At 53.2% G+C, this 13,259-nt stretch overlaps 2 protein-coding genes across 2 annotated transcripts; one reads left to right on the top strand and one right to left on the bottom strand.

The window, feature by feature from the left end:
* Positions 1-2,028: 2,028 nt before the first annotated feature.
* TMEM140 (transmembrane protein 140) lies at positions 2,029-10,181 on the top strand. Its single transcript, XM_077783582.2, has 5 exons — positions 2,029-2,181; positions 4,472-5,059; positions 6,804-7,012; positions 7,628-7,839; positions 8,628-10,181. Exon 5 carries the CDS (start codon positions 8,651-8,653, stop codon positions 9,233-9,235), a length of 585 nt encoding a protein of 194 aa, XP_077639708.2. The 5' UTR covers positions 2,029-2,181; positions 4,472-5,059; positions 6,804-7,012; positions 7,628-7,839; positions 8,628-8,650; the 3' UTR covers positions 9,236-10,181.
* A 499-nt stretch (positions 10,182-10,680) lies between these two features.
* Positions 10,681-12,107, bottom strand: CYREN (cell cycle regulator of NHEJ). The gene is made up of 3 exons (XM_021552812.4): positions 11,692-12,107; positions 11,543-11,609; positions 10,681-11,203 (listed from the first exon to the last, which is right to left on the bottom strand). Exons 1-3 carry the CDS (start codon positions 11,805-11,807, stop codon positions 10,964-10,966), a joined length of 423 nt encoding a protein of 140 aa, XP_021408487.4. The 5' UTR covers positions 11,808-12,107; the 3' UTR covers positions 10,681-10,963.
* Positions 12,108-13,259: the final 1,152 nt, after the last annotated feature.

Raw genomic sequence — 13,259 nt, 5'->3', positions numbered from 1 at the left:
CATTCCCCTGCTCACCTCATACCCATCATACTTATCTTCCCCAATTGCTCCATCATCAGACTTTGGCACTGAAAGCCCAAAAGGCAGTCAGAGCATACCTGTAAAAGGTTCCCAGGAAGGAGAATGGAAATGCCTACTGCATCCTGCCCAGCCTTTGGGCACAATCTTCCCTGACCAAATACCTGGAAGGAGAAGGCAGGGGAACTACCTGCTAGAGAAGCAGCCAAAGGTGTGGAAGGAAGGCTCCAGAATCAGAAAGTCAGCTGGGACCAAGGGCAAGTCTTGAGTCAAATTTTGACTGGACTTCTCCCTTTTTGCAGCTATGGTATCCTAGGAGGCATTAAAAACAGCAGAGACTGAGACCCTGCCAGGGAGGAGACATGGAGCTCCTCAGGAAAAACTGTAAAGTGCTTCTGCCACAGGTGCACAATCAGGCAACCAGCTCTGGCCAGTGAGATGCCACACTCCAAGAGTAGCATTCCCAAATGGTGTATTTTAAACATTCAAACTTTTTAAACATAACCTCCTAAAGGGCACAGTAGCCAGCAATTCCAAAATGTTGGAAGTCAAGCAGATGAGGTAGCAGAGCAGCTTGGCTGAACAGGGATCTTCTCTTGGGGAAAAAAAGCCAAAAAAGGAAGGTTGTGTGCCCAGTGGAAGCAATGTCAGGTTACATGGAGTGCTGGTGTTGGAACAGCCGCTCCTCTAGGGGGACAGTGGCTCCAGGGAGAAATGCTCTGGCATGGCAGAGCAGACTCAGTGTGGCAGTCATCCTGATTACCCCAGCAAACAGGACCCCAGTGTGAAAGCAAGGATATTTTTGAAGGAGCTGCTTGTGCCTTCTGCCCATGGCAGTGATACAGCAGCTTCACTTGTGGTGCTGAGATCAGCTAAGGAGCTGGTTGACCACCAGATCAAAATTATATACCCTTTTTCTCCCTGAATGACAGAAAAATTAACATCATGTTGCCAAACTGCAAGACCCCCCCCTTCCTGGGAGCAGAAACATGCCTCCTACCAAAGCATGTTACTGCACTGCAACAGAGGTCTTGCCTCAGAAGTCTCTTATTCCTCAGTTTCCTAGCCATCAGCCCCAGTGCTAGAAGATGGCCATGTTCAGCCCCAAGGCTTCCTTCTCCACTTTCAACTCAGCAGCTCTGGACTGCTGAACTTCATTTGCTGCAAGATTTCTGTCCCCACCCACCAGAACCCCTGCCTGAGCCACCCATGATCTGAACTCCCTTGATCCAGACCCTTGTCCCTCTCCATGCTGAAGTTATTCCACGCACAGAGACACATAGAAAGGCATCCCCCCCCAACACCACTTGCATGCCTCTGTCCACTGAGCTTCTCTTAGGACTTCCTCCTGTATTTCTTTCCACTTGCTTTGTGCTCTTGGATGTGAGTGCCAGTATTACAGGCTCACAACATGTGTACCACATGGGCAGTTCCAGACCATGCCTAAGCATGGAATTATGAGGTGAAAATCTGTGAACAGCTTCACGGTTATGTGTCCTTCATGCATCAACCCCCAGCACACAGCCCTCCTAACAAAGACTGCTAGTAGGACAAACAGTCCCAGACTGGCCCAGGAGGACTACAGGAAGGAGAGTTTTGCCCCTTACATAACTCGGTGGCTGCAGGCGAGGAACTCGGGCGACGCTGTGTCTGGGAAGCAGAGGGAGGGAGCGATCAGCGTCCTAAGTGCACGAAGGGCCATGTTTGGCAGTGAACTCCGGCAGTGCTGAGGGACTGAGATCCACCCTGGGATGGTCAGTCACCTCTAAAGAAGTATCCAAACAAAACTAAACAAATTCATCTAAGCTTTCATGGACACCCAGGCTACTCGAACAGCACAACAATCTGGGTGCGCTTAGCCCGGCGAGCTTTTCGTGCTGGTTAGCGCAGCAGGGAGAAGGAAAGGAAACGCAAGCCTGACCCTGGCTCAGGTTGCGGAGCTGGGCTTGTTTTCTTGGTCATTGCAGCTGACTCGCTATCGGGAAAGAGCACTGCCCTCAGAAACGAAAGAGAAAGCAGATAACTATCTGCACGTGACAAAACAGGCTGTGACACCAGCCAGCACAGGACCGGCAGCAGCCGCAGAACCGCTGGGCTCCTAGAACGGCACCACAGCCCCTCTCCAGCGTGTTTCAGCTCCACACCCACCCAAATGGGCAGCCCGTGAGTATCCGCCACTGAGACTATCCTCCACTTTTTTAATGTCACTGCCACTGGGGAGAGCTGCCAGGAGAAGTGGTGTTGCAGGGTGCAGATGTCTTGGAGGGTCCTTCCCTTGCTTTAAGACACTTTAAGGGCACTTCCCCCACAGTCTGTTCCATTTGCTGCTGGTTGGTTTCTGTTTGCCAGCAATCCTTAGCTTGTCAGTGGCCTTTCTTCACTCGTGGTTTCTCTGCAGCTAATCCTGCCCTAGGGGTAAACACGATCCGGATAGCTGGGGTGGGGAGCTGGTGAAGGGACAGGACAGATGTCTTGAAGTGTCATGTCCAAAGCTTGACACTTTCCCATCAGACTTGTATAGCATTTCTCCCCTCAGCAGCCAGGGACAGGGGAGGCGAGAAAGTCAAATTGTCTGGGGGCTCTTCAGTGCAAAAGGAAGAGCTTTTTGCACTTAGCCTCACTGCAGCGGCATCCAGTGGCTCACTGAGATGCTCGTCCCTGCACAGAGGCCAGTTCCTGTGCCACAGCTGTGTCCCTTCCTGTCCCTCTACCCAGGCGCTTTGCCAGCTGCTTCCTGGAGGAAGGCACAGCCCCAGCCTGACAAGGTTGCTCACCTGCCTGTGAGCAGCAAAGGGCTGTGCAGTCCCAAAAGCACAGAGAGTGCCTAGGAGCCTTACCTCCCACACAAAGACCTCAGGGAGCTCCTGAGCCATTCACATGGGGCCTCTCTCTGCCAGGGAGACTGAGACTCTCCTGTGGTGAAACCCAGTGTTTCCATCAATGCCAGTCCAGGAACAAGGTGCTGACTCCAGCCTGGGTCTCACTGTGCCATGATCAGGTTTCTCTTTCTTGCACCTTTGAGGAAGAGCCACAGAGTCTCCAATCCAAAGGCACGGACACTCCTTAGAGGCAGCCAGACTGCCTCTGTCTGGCTGGAAAGAACCCAAGCTGTACACTGGGTAAAAGCTCCTTCATGTTTGTCCCGTGCTTCTCAGCCAGGCTGCTGCCAAACCTACCTCAGTTATGAGCTGCAGAGCTCACAAATGTCCTGTCTGTGGCTGCACTGTGGCAGGGTGGCAGGTCTCAGCCTTCACTGCCTCCAGGCCAGTTCTCTATCCAGCTGGCACAGGGCCATCCCAGGCATGTTTCTGGTTCTATCAGTCACATGTAGGGACAGGGATTTACCTACTGGGTTGGGCTGGGCAGGGGAGGCAGCAGGAGAAAAAGATGCCAGCAATTTGACCATGAAGAGAGGGATATCACTAGGAAAATATGTCCTTACACACGAGCCTCAAAGTAGAGGAGAGGGCAGAGATACCATGGGCTTTCCCCAGGTCTCCATACATGCAGAGATCACACAGCAGCACAGGGTCTCTGGGTGGTTGTCCTCCACCCCTGCCAGATGTTACCATAAACCTGATAGGAATTTAGTTCTCTGTCCCCTCTCTGGTAAACATGTGCAACTAGGACAATTTTTAATAGCTTTTACTTTTTATGGATGCTGAGGGAGTGAGCATGAGATGACTGAACAAAAAGCCATGTTTCTACAAGCCTGCCTTCCTTAGGAAACTGGTCTAAAGAAATACAACAGTAAGAGTTGATGGTGGTCAGGGCCAAGAGTCAGCTGGGCTGTAGTGATCCCAGCCCTGAGGTCTAACAGAAATCCCTGGAGACCTGGTCAGTCAGCCATGCTCCATGTGCAGCTTGTTCTTCCTCTGAGGGTAAAGCAGGACAGCAGGAAGAACAATGAGTGGCGTGAGCCCTTGTGAACAGGGAGAGGGAGAGAAGCTATGCCTGGGCGCAGAAGACCATGTGTAAGAGAAACAAGCCAAGGGACAATACGAGGGGAAATACAAACCATGGTGAAATTACATCTGCCGGAGGTCTCATTCTGCAGCACTCTGTGCCCAGGCATAGATATTTTCCTGTTTACTTGTGTCTTTGTTGCAGATTCAGAACAATGGGTATTGCGGGGTTTGTAATTTTCTCTTCTTCCCCCCCCATTCCCCCTCCCCCTCGCATAGTCCTTTGTCCTGTTCCTGCGTTCCCTTGTCCTTCCCCTTCGCCACGCGGTCCGGTCTCTGCCCCCCCGCATTTCCCGTCACTGTCCCCGGTGTTTCCCTGCCCCTACCTCCCATCCGCACTGGCCGTGGCTCAGGTTCCCCCCTCCCCCAGCACGGGGTATAACCGACCCATGGGGTCGGTGCCCCGGTGGTCTCGGGAACACGCTCCCACAATAAACACGTGTCTGCCCCCGAGCCCCGTGTCGCTATTTCATCTGTTCCCGTGCTAGAACTGAGCCTCGCAGAGTCGAAGGGGAAAAGCGGCGCTGCCTCTCCCCCCTCCTCCCACTGTGTCCTGCCAGCGCCCACCCGGAGCCAGTCTTGCATGGCAACAAATGGTAGCAGAAGATGGCTATTTCCGTCAATTTGTGAAAAGGGGGAGAGAGAAAGGAACTCTGCCGCTGTAAGAGCTCTGCACACGCTAAGAGGAGTTGACTTCCGGGTGGAAAACAAACCCGAAGCTCCGGGACCCTCTTCTGTCCTCGCCGGCGTGCTCTCTACCTGCCCGGGAGCAGCCGCGCTGCGGGGGCAGCCGGACTGCAGGGACCGGGAGCTGTGTAGATTTACCCGAGGACAAAGGGACAGTTTGGCAGTGGCTCAGTGGACTGAGCTCGAAGAGTGGCCTGTCAGGGAACGGCTTCTGAATGGAGACCAGAGGCTCACAGTGGCAGAACCCAGAGATTCAGGGGCGAGCTCTGGGTTAACAGGAACACCCAGGCCTCTGGGAGAGCCAAACCGCGAAAGAATACGTCCTCAGTTCAGCGCGATTTTCCACCACCAAGGAGAGAGATAGAGATTTCACTGCCCGAGCCCGGAGGGTAAGTTGGGTCAGAGCAGGGTGGGACCCTGGCGGGCGGTTGGGCTACCTTTTTTTCTTTTTTGAGTTTTAACCACAGTCTGTGTCCAGACTGGACCTGTAGCCTTGCATGTTTCTGGCGGCCGGGAGGCTTTTTCTTTTCCGAGGAGGACACAACCTTGATTGGTCTTTTTGGGGTAACTCATACTGGAAAGCTCCTTCTCTTTCTCGGAAAGCTGCCTTTTCTACCCTCTCCTCCCTATTCTGGGCTATGGGGGCAGGGGGGTGTCGAAAGGACACCAATGGGACAGAATTGTAAACGGCGACACGTCAGCTATGGGAGAATTGTTAACATCCTAAGATAGGCCCTTCACATCCACGCATTTCGTCAGCTTCCAGCCACGTCAGGCCCCTCTCCTGTAGTTTTCCCCCTTGGCTTCTGCGAATCTTCACCTTCCCTTTTCCCCACAGACTTCCCCAAACCTCCTGCCTTGGGGATGGCAGCGGCCGAGCCGCCCCAAGCGCCTTGCTGGACACTGTTATCCTCCCTTAGGGGTGGCATTGGCCATGCCTCCCCAGGTGAGATGCAGTGTACCCAGCACCCCCTCCCAAGATGGTGCTGACCACGCTACAGGGATCCCATTTTCCTGCCTTGACCCTTCTCTTCCACCCACGTTTTCCCGCCAGGCCCACCCCTCCCCCAATGGCCCTGAACCATCCTGCAGTGAGCCAGCCCCTACTGGGGGGGAGGTGAGGTTGGACTAATCCCTCAGTCCTTCTTCTGGCTCCCCCTCTGATGGGAGGGGTCGCCAGAGGGGCCCCTCCATTAGAGGACCTTCCTTGGTAAGAGAGCTTTCCCCTTTGCTGGGGGGGGGGGGGGGCCTTCAAAGGGAGTGGAGCTGGAAACCTGGACCAGAGCTCCACTGTTTTCTTTCACCTGAAACAGTGGCACCCAGGTTCACCCTTTATCCTATCTCCTAAATGTACCTTGCCCAAAGTTCCCTTATTATTTCAATACAAGTTTTCCCCTTTGCTTGTGATAATTTGGAAATAACTTCTTGGATTGAGTTATATCTTATAGAAGGAAAGATCATCCTCTCTAATTACTGCTCACAATGCTATGCCAACTTCACAATCAAATAATCAAATTGGAGAAAGCACATCGCTGTTCGCTGCCTGCCTCTGCTTTGCTAGAATTTAAAAACCACAAGCATCACGTCATGATTCCTGCATTCATCCTTGATACAGAATGTGTTTATGATAATTTTGTACCCTTTATCTTAAATTGTAATGTGGAAAATATTTTTGCCCCATTCATTGTAACTGTGATTGGTGTATCACTTTCTGATGTCTCTTTGTAACATTGCTAATTTGTTTTTACCTCAGAACTTCCTTTCCTTTATGTAAATGAAAAAGAGTGAGCTGCGGGGTTTGTAATTTTCTCTTCTTCCCCCCCCATTCCCCCTCCCCCTCCTGCAGTCGTTTGTCCCGTTCCTGCGTTCCCGTTGTTCTTCCCCCTCGCCATGTGGTCTGTCCCTGCCCCCCCCCCCCCCCCAAGCATTTCCCGTTGCTGTCCCGGGGGTTTCCCTGCCCCTGTCCTCTGCCTCCCATATGCACTGGCCGTGCCTCAGGTCCCCCCCCGTCCCCGGCACGGGGTATAACCAACCCGCGGGGTCGGTGTCCCGGTGTCTTGGGAACACGCTCCCACAATAAACACGTGTTTGCACCCGAGCCCCATTTCGCCCTCTCGTCTGTTCCCGCGCTAGAACTGAGCCTCGCAGAGTTGAAGGGGAAAAGCGGCGCCGCCTCTCCCCCCGTCTTGCTGTGTCCCGCCGGCGCCCGCCCGGAGCTGGTCTCTCACGGCAACAGGTTTTCCTCCATGTGACCTTCCAGTCTCTCCAGAAGCCTTTTGAGAAGAAGCCCTCCAGGGGAGGCTACAAGAAGTGAGGGGAAAGTGACCAGGGGAAGTGGACAGGTTGGTGTCTGATGTTGTGGCCTCCTTTCATGCTGTGTGTGTGCTTCTCCTGGAAGAAGTTTGGGACTGAGAAGCTTCATCTTTGTGCTTATTAAACAGGGATGCCTCATGTCAAATTTCCAGGGAGAGATGAGGAGTGGGAGGGGAATACTGAAAGGTCTCTAGTCACCAGCACCACCACCAGGCACTCAGTACAGATTGAGTGGAGTCTCTCCTGGCACTCTAAAAACTCGGAGGCTGTACCAAATTCACAATCAGCTTTGGGAGATGGTCTAGAGGGACGTCCAGGATATCACAGATTCACAGTCTATTCTGAACGGGAAGGGACCCAGAGTCCAATTCTTAAGTAAATGATATATCACTGGGTAATAGGCAGTGGAAGGATGGCCAAGGTGAACTTCTTAAAGGAAAATGGTAAATGATTCTCAGCAGATAAAGCTTGTCAGAGGGGGGAAGAGTTAATTGCAAAGCCTCAAGCCTGAGGCTGGGATTGAAGCCAAGGTCTCTGAGTCCTATGTTTATGCCTCTCTGCAGACCTGGGTGGACAGTGCTTCAATGCCATGTGGCTCTGCAGCCAGTGATAGCCTTTCCTGATGACACTTCCCTGTTTTTCAGTGTAAAGCAGAAGCCTGCAGGACGGCACTAGAGGACAGTACACATTCCTGTTTTTCAGTGTGAAGCAGAAGCCTGCAGGACGGCACTAGAGGACAGTACACATTCCTGTTTCTCAGTGTGAAGCAGAAGCCTGCAGGACGGCACTAGAGGACAGTACACATTCCAGGGAGAGGAGCAGTCGGGTTTGCCAACCAGTCTGAGAGAGGAGCAAGGTGGGTGGCAATTACAGGTGTGTCTCAGTAGCACCCATGTCAATGGGCCTTAGAGGAAGGCAAGTGGCTGCATGTGGATCCAGGGTGCCTCTCTGAGCCCAGCACCTGCCTATCTGTGTTGGGCACTGGTCCCCAGGCAGCCAAGACAGGGGAACACCATGTCTACCAGCCTCAGTGGGTAGCAGAGCTCCAGGTATTCAGTCCTGCTGTGCTCAGAAATCTATAGGCATGCAAGGACCTGCATGTGAAGCTCAGATACTGGCAATGGGTGGTATCAATGGCACTGGGTGTTCTAGAGCTATATGACAAGGACAGGGAGGCAAGGGAAGCCCTGCAGTTCAGATCCTGTCATGTCTGCACTATATTCAGTAGTCCGAAGATCACAAGGGATGTCCTCATCTGATAAAAACTGACCAGATAGCTCTTATCCTACTTCTTACCAGACAGCAGTTTTTCTCTCCTCCCATCCCTGCAGTTTGATGACAAATGCCTCTTTTCCAGTGAGACCATGATGTAAAGGACATGTGTGGAGCTGTCATACTCTCCTCCCAGTACTGGTCCACTGGGACACCATTAATCCACCTTTGCTGTGACCAGAAGTGCACCAAATGCACCCCCCTCAACCCACTAACACATGTGCAGCACGGTCCTAGGCAGGACTGAGACACTCCTGTTCTATTTGCAAGGGGAGTCCCTAGACTCCAGCCATAAGGCTCAGAGCCCAGCTTGGGAAGGATGCCATAAGAGACAAAAACTGAGGAGGTCCCCCCTTTCATGTTTTGCAACAGGCATCCTCACAGCAGCTTTTACCATGGTACCAAGAGAGCATGCAGGCACCAGGATGGGTCTGCTGCAACAGAGGTACACCAAGAACCTGCTCCACGTGCTGATTTTACTGGAGGCTGTTGGGACTTTGGCCTTGATGTCCTATGCACTGCTGTATGAAGCCGGAAACCTGGTGAACCTCCCTGACAAATGCATTGGCTTTTACAACTTCTGCCTGTGGAATGATACAGCTGGGGAGCTGCAGTGCCTGGACGCCAAGCACCTACAGGCAATGGGCATCAGTCTACTACAACTGGGACTAGCCAGGGTTTGTGTGTATACCTGCCTGGTCTTCATCCTCTTCCACCTCCCTTTTGTTTTAAATGTGATTTGCACAGAGCAGAGAGAAGAATGGAAGATGATCCGCACCATACCCTTCATCAAGATGATAATGCTGTCTGGAGGCCTGGGTATGTTTATTTTACAAACCTCAGAGTGGATTCATCCCTCTGATTTCACTGGAGGCTTCCTGGCACTGCTTGGGACTCAGGCTCTGCTACTGCTCCAGACTCTCACTACCACTGTGTACCTCAGCTGGGCCAACCACAAACACATATTCAAAACCATTTAGCTGAGGAGGCCCTAAGATTTGACAGTGAAGAAGATGCAAGAGCTATTTAAAAAAGTAATCCAAACAGAGCTTTACTCCTTAGCAAAAATCTGATTCCCAGTGCAAAGGCTCATGTCGAGCCATACTCTGGCACGATGCTGTGCGCAACACTCCTGCATCAAGCTGGCAGCAGACACCAACAGCCACAGCACAGAAACTTCCCAGGTACAACAGGGTGTAACTCCTCTCAGTTTGGGGCGCAGATCAAAGTGACAGCACTTCTGGCCTCAAAGAGCAGTGACGGTAGCAGAACTAGCATGCAGTGGACACAGCCCTCTGCTCATACATAGTATAAGTAAAAAAAGTTGCTAGTATCTCATAGTATGTGATTAAATCTGTAATTAACTAAAAAAATGCTTTTAATACCGTGCCCTACCATATAACAAAGATAAAGGGAGTTTAAAAACAGGATCTGTAGATAATGTTTAACTAGGAACTAACAAATGTTAAGGAAAATGTAACCAAAGGTAATTTCTTTGTAAGAAGACTAGATATATATCACTTAAAATAAATAAGCAGCCAATCAACAACCAGCCTTCAAGGCTGTGAAGAAAGCCATTTATGACAATACAGAAATAACACAGAAAGAACCAGTTTTGGAGTTTGAAAACAAGATACCAGACTGAGCATGCACCAACTAAGAATGTGCAATAAAAGGACAAGTGATGAGCGATTAAATGACCACCAAAACCCTTACAGGGGGCTGTAATAACCCCTAAAGGACATTAGATGGCAGAAAAGACTGAAATATTAAACTATGGTTCATATAATTTTTCAAAATGGGCGTTTTATGTTATTGATTTTTTCTGTGCAATGAATATGTAACAGCCATGTAAGTATAAGCTGCATTAATTCATCCAGTGCCTGGGAGAACTTGCATAAATAAAGAATGCCTGCTTAACAGTGATACTCTTTGCAGTTGAGTGTATGTGTTTCAAGGGACATAAGGGTCTGTTTTCTCTTGGTTCTCCTGCCTTGGTGGGGATGAGGCTGGTGATGCTGATTTGACTGATTCTTCACTGCCATACATCATCTCACAGCTAGCCTCATATGGTTTGTCAGTCCTCTTTTTAGACTGGGAAGAGGATACTGAGCCATCTTCATCCCTTCCTAGACCCCTATGCACACTGTCATGGGGTCAGCCCCCTCAGGGCAGTCCTGGCCCCTGCCAGTCTGCTCCTGCAAGTCTTCCTCAGCTTTGGAAGACTGCTGGAGTCTGGAGGCAAACTCAGCACCAGGCCCAATGGGAACAGGCTGCCAGGCCCCACTGTAGCTGTGACAGAGGTCCCCACAAGGACAAGGGAGCCCGAAGGCTGAACTGTGACCATGTAGCTCGGCCAGCAAAGGTCTTCCAGGTCAGCAACTCCATGCTCCCCTCCATGCCCAACCCCAACACACCAAAGGGATACTCACAGAAAACACACGTGTCCTCTTTAATCTGTCCATGCTCTGAAATGTGAAACAGAAACAAACACATCCTAATCTGGAGCCAAATCCCACCGAGCCCAGCATAGATTGGGAGAACTGAGTACCTCTTTTCTTTCCCCCTCTGGCCTTCCTGGCTATCCTACCAGCTACACAGGGCACCAACACAGCAGATGGATGCACGGTCCTCCTCCCACGGTTCTCAGGGCCGCGGGAGGAGGCACCCTCCCCATTGTAGCCTCTTCTCTTGAGAAGTCAGAGATGTTAGCTGAAAAAGATCTCCCTGACATATTTCAGGACATCGTCCTCAGAGTTCTTCCTATCTGTCCTCTCTGCGTCAGCACCAGCACCAGCACCAGGAGGGCATGGAAGTGCCGGCCCGTGGTCACTGTCTCCATTCCTGTTGGCCATGCTTCCAGGAGCCTCGTTTGGTGTTGGCGGGAGCTCCTGCTCCTCTTCGCTGCTGGACCGTGCATTCTCGTCACCTTCCTCGCACTGTAGATTCTGACCAGAGGGAAAAAGACAAGTGCCGGCCGTGCATGGCTTCACGCCGGGAGCACCATAAGGAGCAGGAGCGCAGCCCACCATCCCCTTGAGCCTCGCCAGGCCCCGGGCCCGCGGTTCAGCTCCGCGGTGCCCGGCAGGGTGCAAAGGCAGCCGCGCTGCTGGGACAGAGAGCAGGGGACCGGGAAGGGCATGCGGAACCCGGCAGCGCCTCCGACCCGCCTACAGAGGGGCCGCCGGGGAGCCGCGGGCAGCAGCGCTCCCTGCCCGTCCTCCGCAGCCCTGCCGTGCTCCGGTACAGTCAGAGCCGCGTCTCCACCTCCGGAGGTCCCGGCTCACCTCGGCCAGGATCGCCAGGGCCACCTCCACCAGCTCCGCCTCGTTCATGCAGTACAGCGCCGCCGGCCTGGGCAGTGCACAGGGGACGCTCAGCGCGGGCGGCGCCCGGGCTCGCCCCCGGGCCCGCCGCCCCGGCCCAGCGGCGCTACCTGCGCCCCGCCGCCCGCCGCCGCCGGGCCCTGGGCGCCGGGGCCGCCGCCGCCCGCTCGTCCCCCGCCGCCCCCATCCAGGCCGGGAGCTGCCGCCGCCGCGCGCCCGCCGCCATGCCCGGGCGGGGCGGGGCCGCCGGGGCGCCTTCCGCCCGTCGCACCGAGGCTGCTTCCTCGCCCGACCGGGAGTGCGAGCGGCTGGGAAAGCAGCCCCAGGCCGCGCTGAAGCCCAAGTCACGGCAGAGCCCCGTGTTTGATCAGGCAGGCAGGCAGGCCGCGAGGCCGCTCGTCCCACGACATTCCGCCAAGGAGTAAACGTGGCTCTAGGCCAGCTGCGGAGCAGACAGCGCGCTTGGAACGACGCGCGCCAGGCTCCGAGCCCCGGGGCAGCCTGGCGGGCCGGGCCCCGCGCCGCCCCCGAGCGCCCGCTTACGGCGCCGCCCGAGCGCGCTCGCCGCTGCCGGGGCGCCCTCTGCAGGCCCGGGCGCGCAGGGCAGCACCGCCGGAGCGGCGCGGACTCGTGCCGGGAAACGGGGAGAGAGGGGAGCCTGGGCCAAGGATGGAGTGAAAGCCCTTCTGGGAATACAGCATGTTGAGCGTTGGTCTAGCAAAACAACATGTTCATTCCTTCCCTCCAGGCTTCTGGCACAGTATCAATGTTGTGCTAATGCATCATTTTGCCTAGCAGCCTTAGACTGGTGCATGTTTTTTATACTTTCTTTCCCTGTTTGGGGAGTTTTGTTTTGCCTTTAGTCCTACTTATGAAGCAAACCTGAAAGTAGTCTCTCTCCAGAAATCTCCATCGACCCTCTATGAGGGCTGGGAGATAACATCTGGAAGAAAGCAACGTGTGGTAGGTAACGTTCAAGACCGGGTTCAATGGGGCTTTGGACAACCTGGTCTAGTGGAAGGTGGCCATGCTCATTGCAGAGTTGGAACTAGAAGAGCTTTAGGTCCTCTCCAACCCAGACCTTTTTGTAATTTTGCAATTCTAAATTCTAAAACCCCTATGTAATGTAGTCGATGCTGCAGGGTTTGGAATACAGCCACAATCATTCTTGGCCTTTTCAGAGGCAAACAAAGGCTCCCGTTTGAGAGCTCTCTAAACTCTAAGACCAACTCTGGGAATTCCTGAAGCCAGTTTGAAGTCAGCACTGGTTTTGAGGGGACATTAGCTCAGACTGGCATGAAGAGCAGCTACACCATTAGTATCACATCTCACTGAGATGGAAACCCTGTACTTAGATGTTGGTCTGGCAGTGGACCTGTTAATCTTGGAAAATGGAAGGTGGGGTTATCAGATGAGTGTAGTCAGCAGGAGCAAGTTACTCCATGGACAACAGGTGCCTGTAGCATGAACACGCCTCTAGTGAGGATTTCAATATCCAGCAGTGTTGCCCTTGAACAGCTGTCTATGAGTATGGCTATCCATATGGCTCATGAATGGCTCTTCATTTTCCAGCAGGGTGTATGCTCTGCCAAGGAACAACAGTACCAACAAACTCCCAACACAGGCCATGGACATAAGCAGCAGAAAGCTCCATGGCAAAGTGTAAGCAGATGGAATG

The sequence above is a fragment of the Lonchura striata genome, chromosome 1A, assembly GCF_050655825.1.
Source record: "Lonchura striata isolate lonStrDom1 chromosome 1A, ASM5065582v1, whole genome shotgun sequence".
Taxonomy (NCBI): domain Eukaryota; kingdom Metazoa; phylum Chordata; class Aves; order Passeriformes; family Estrildidae; genus Lonchura; species Lonchura striata.
This window is presented reverse-complemented; position numbering and strand designations above follow the sequence as displayed.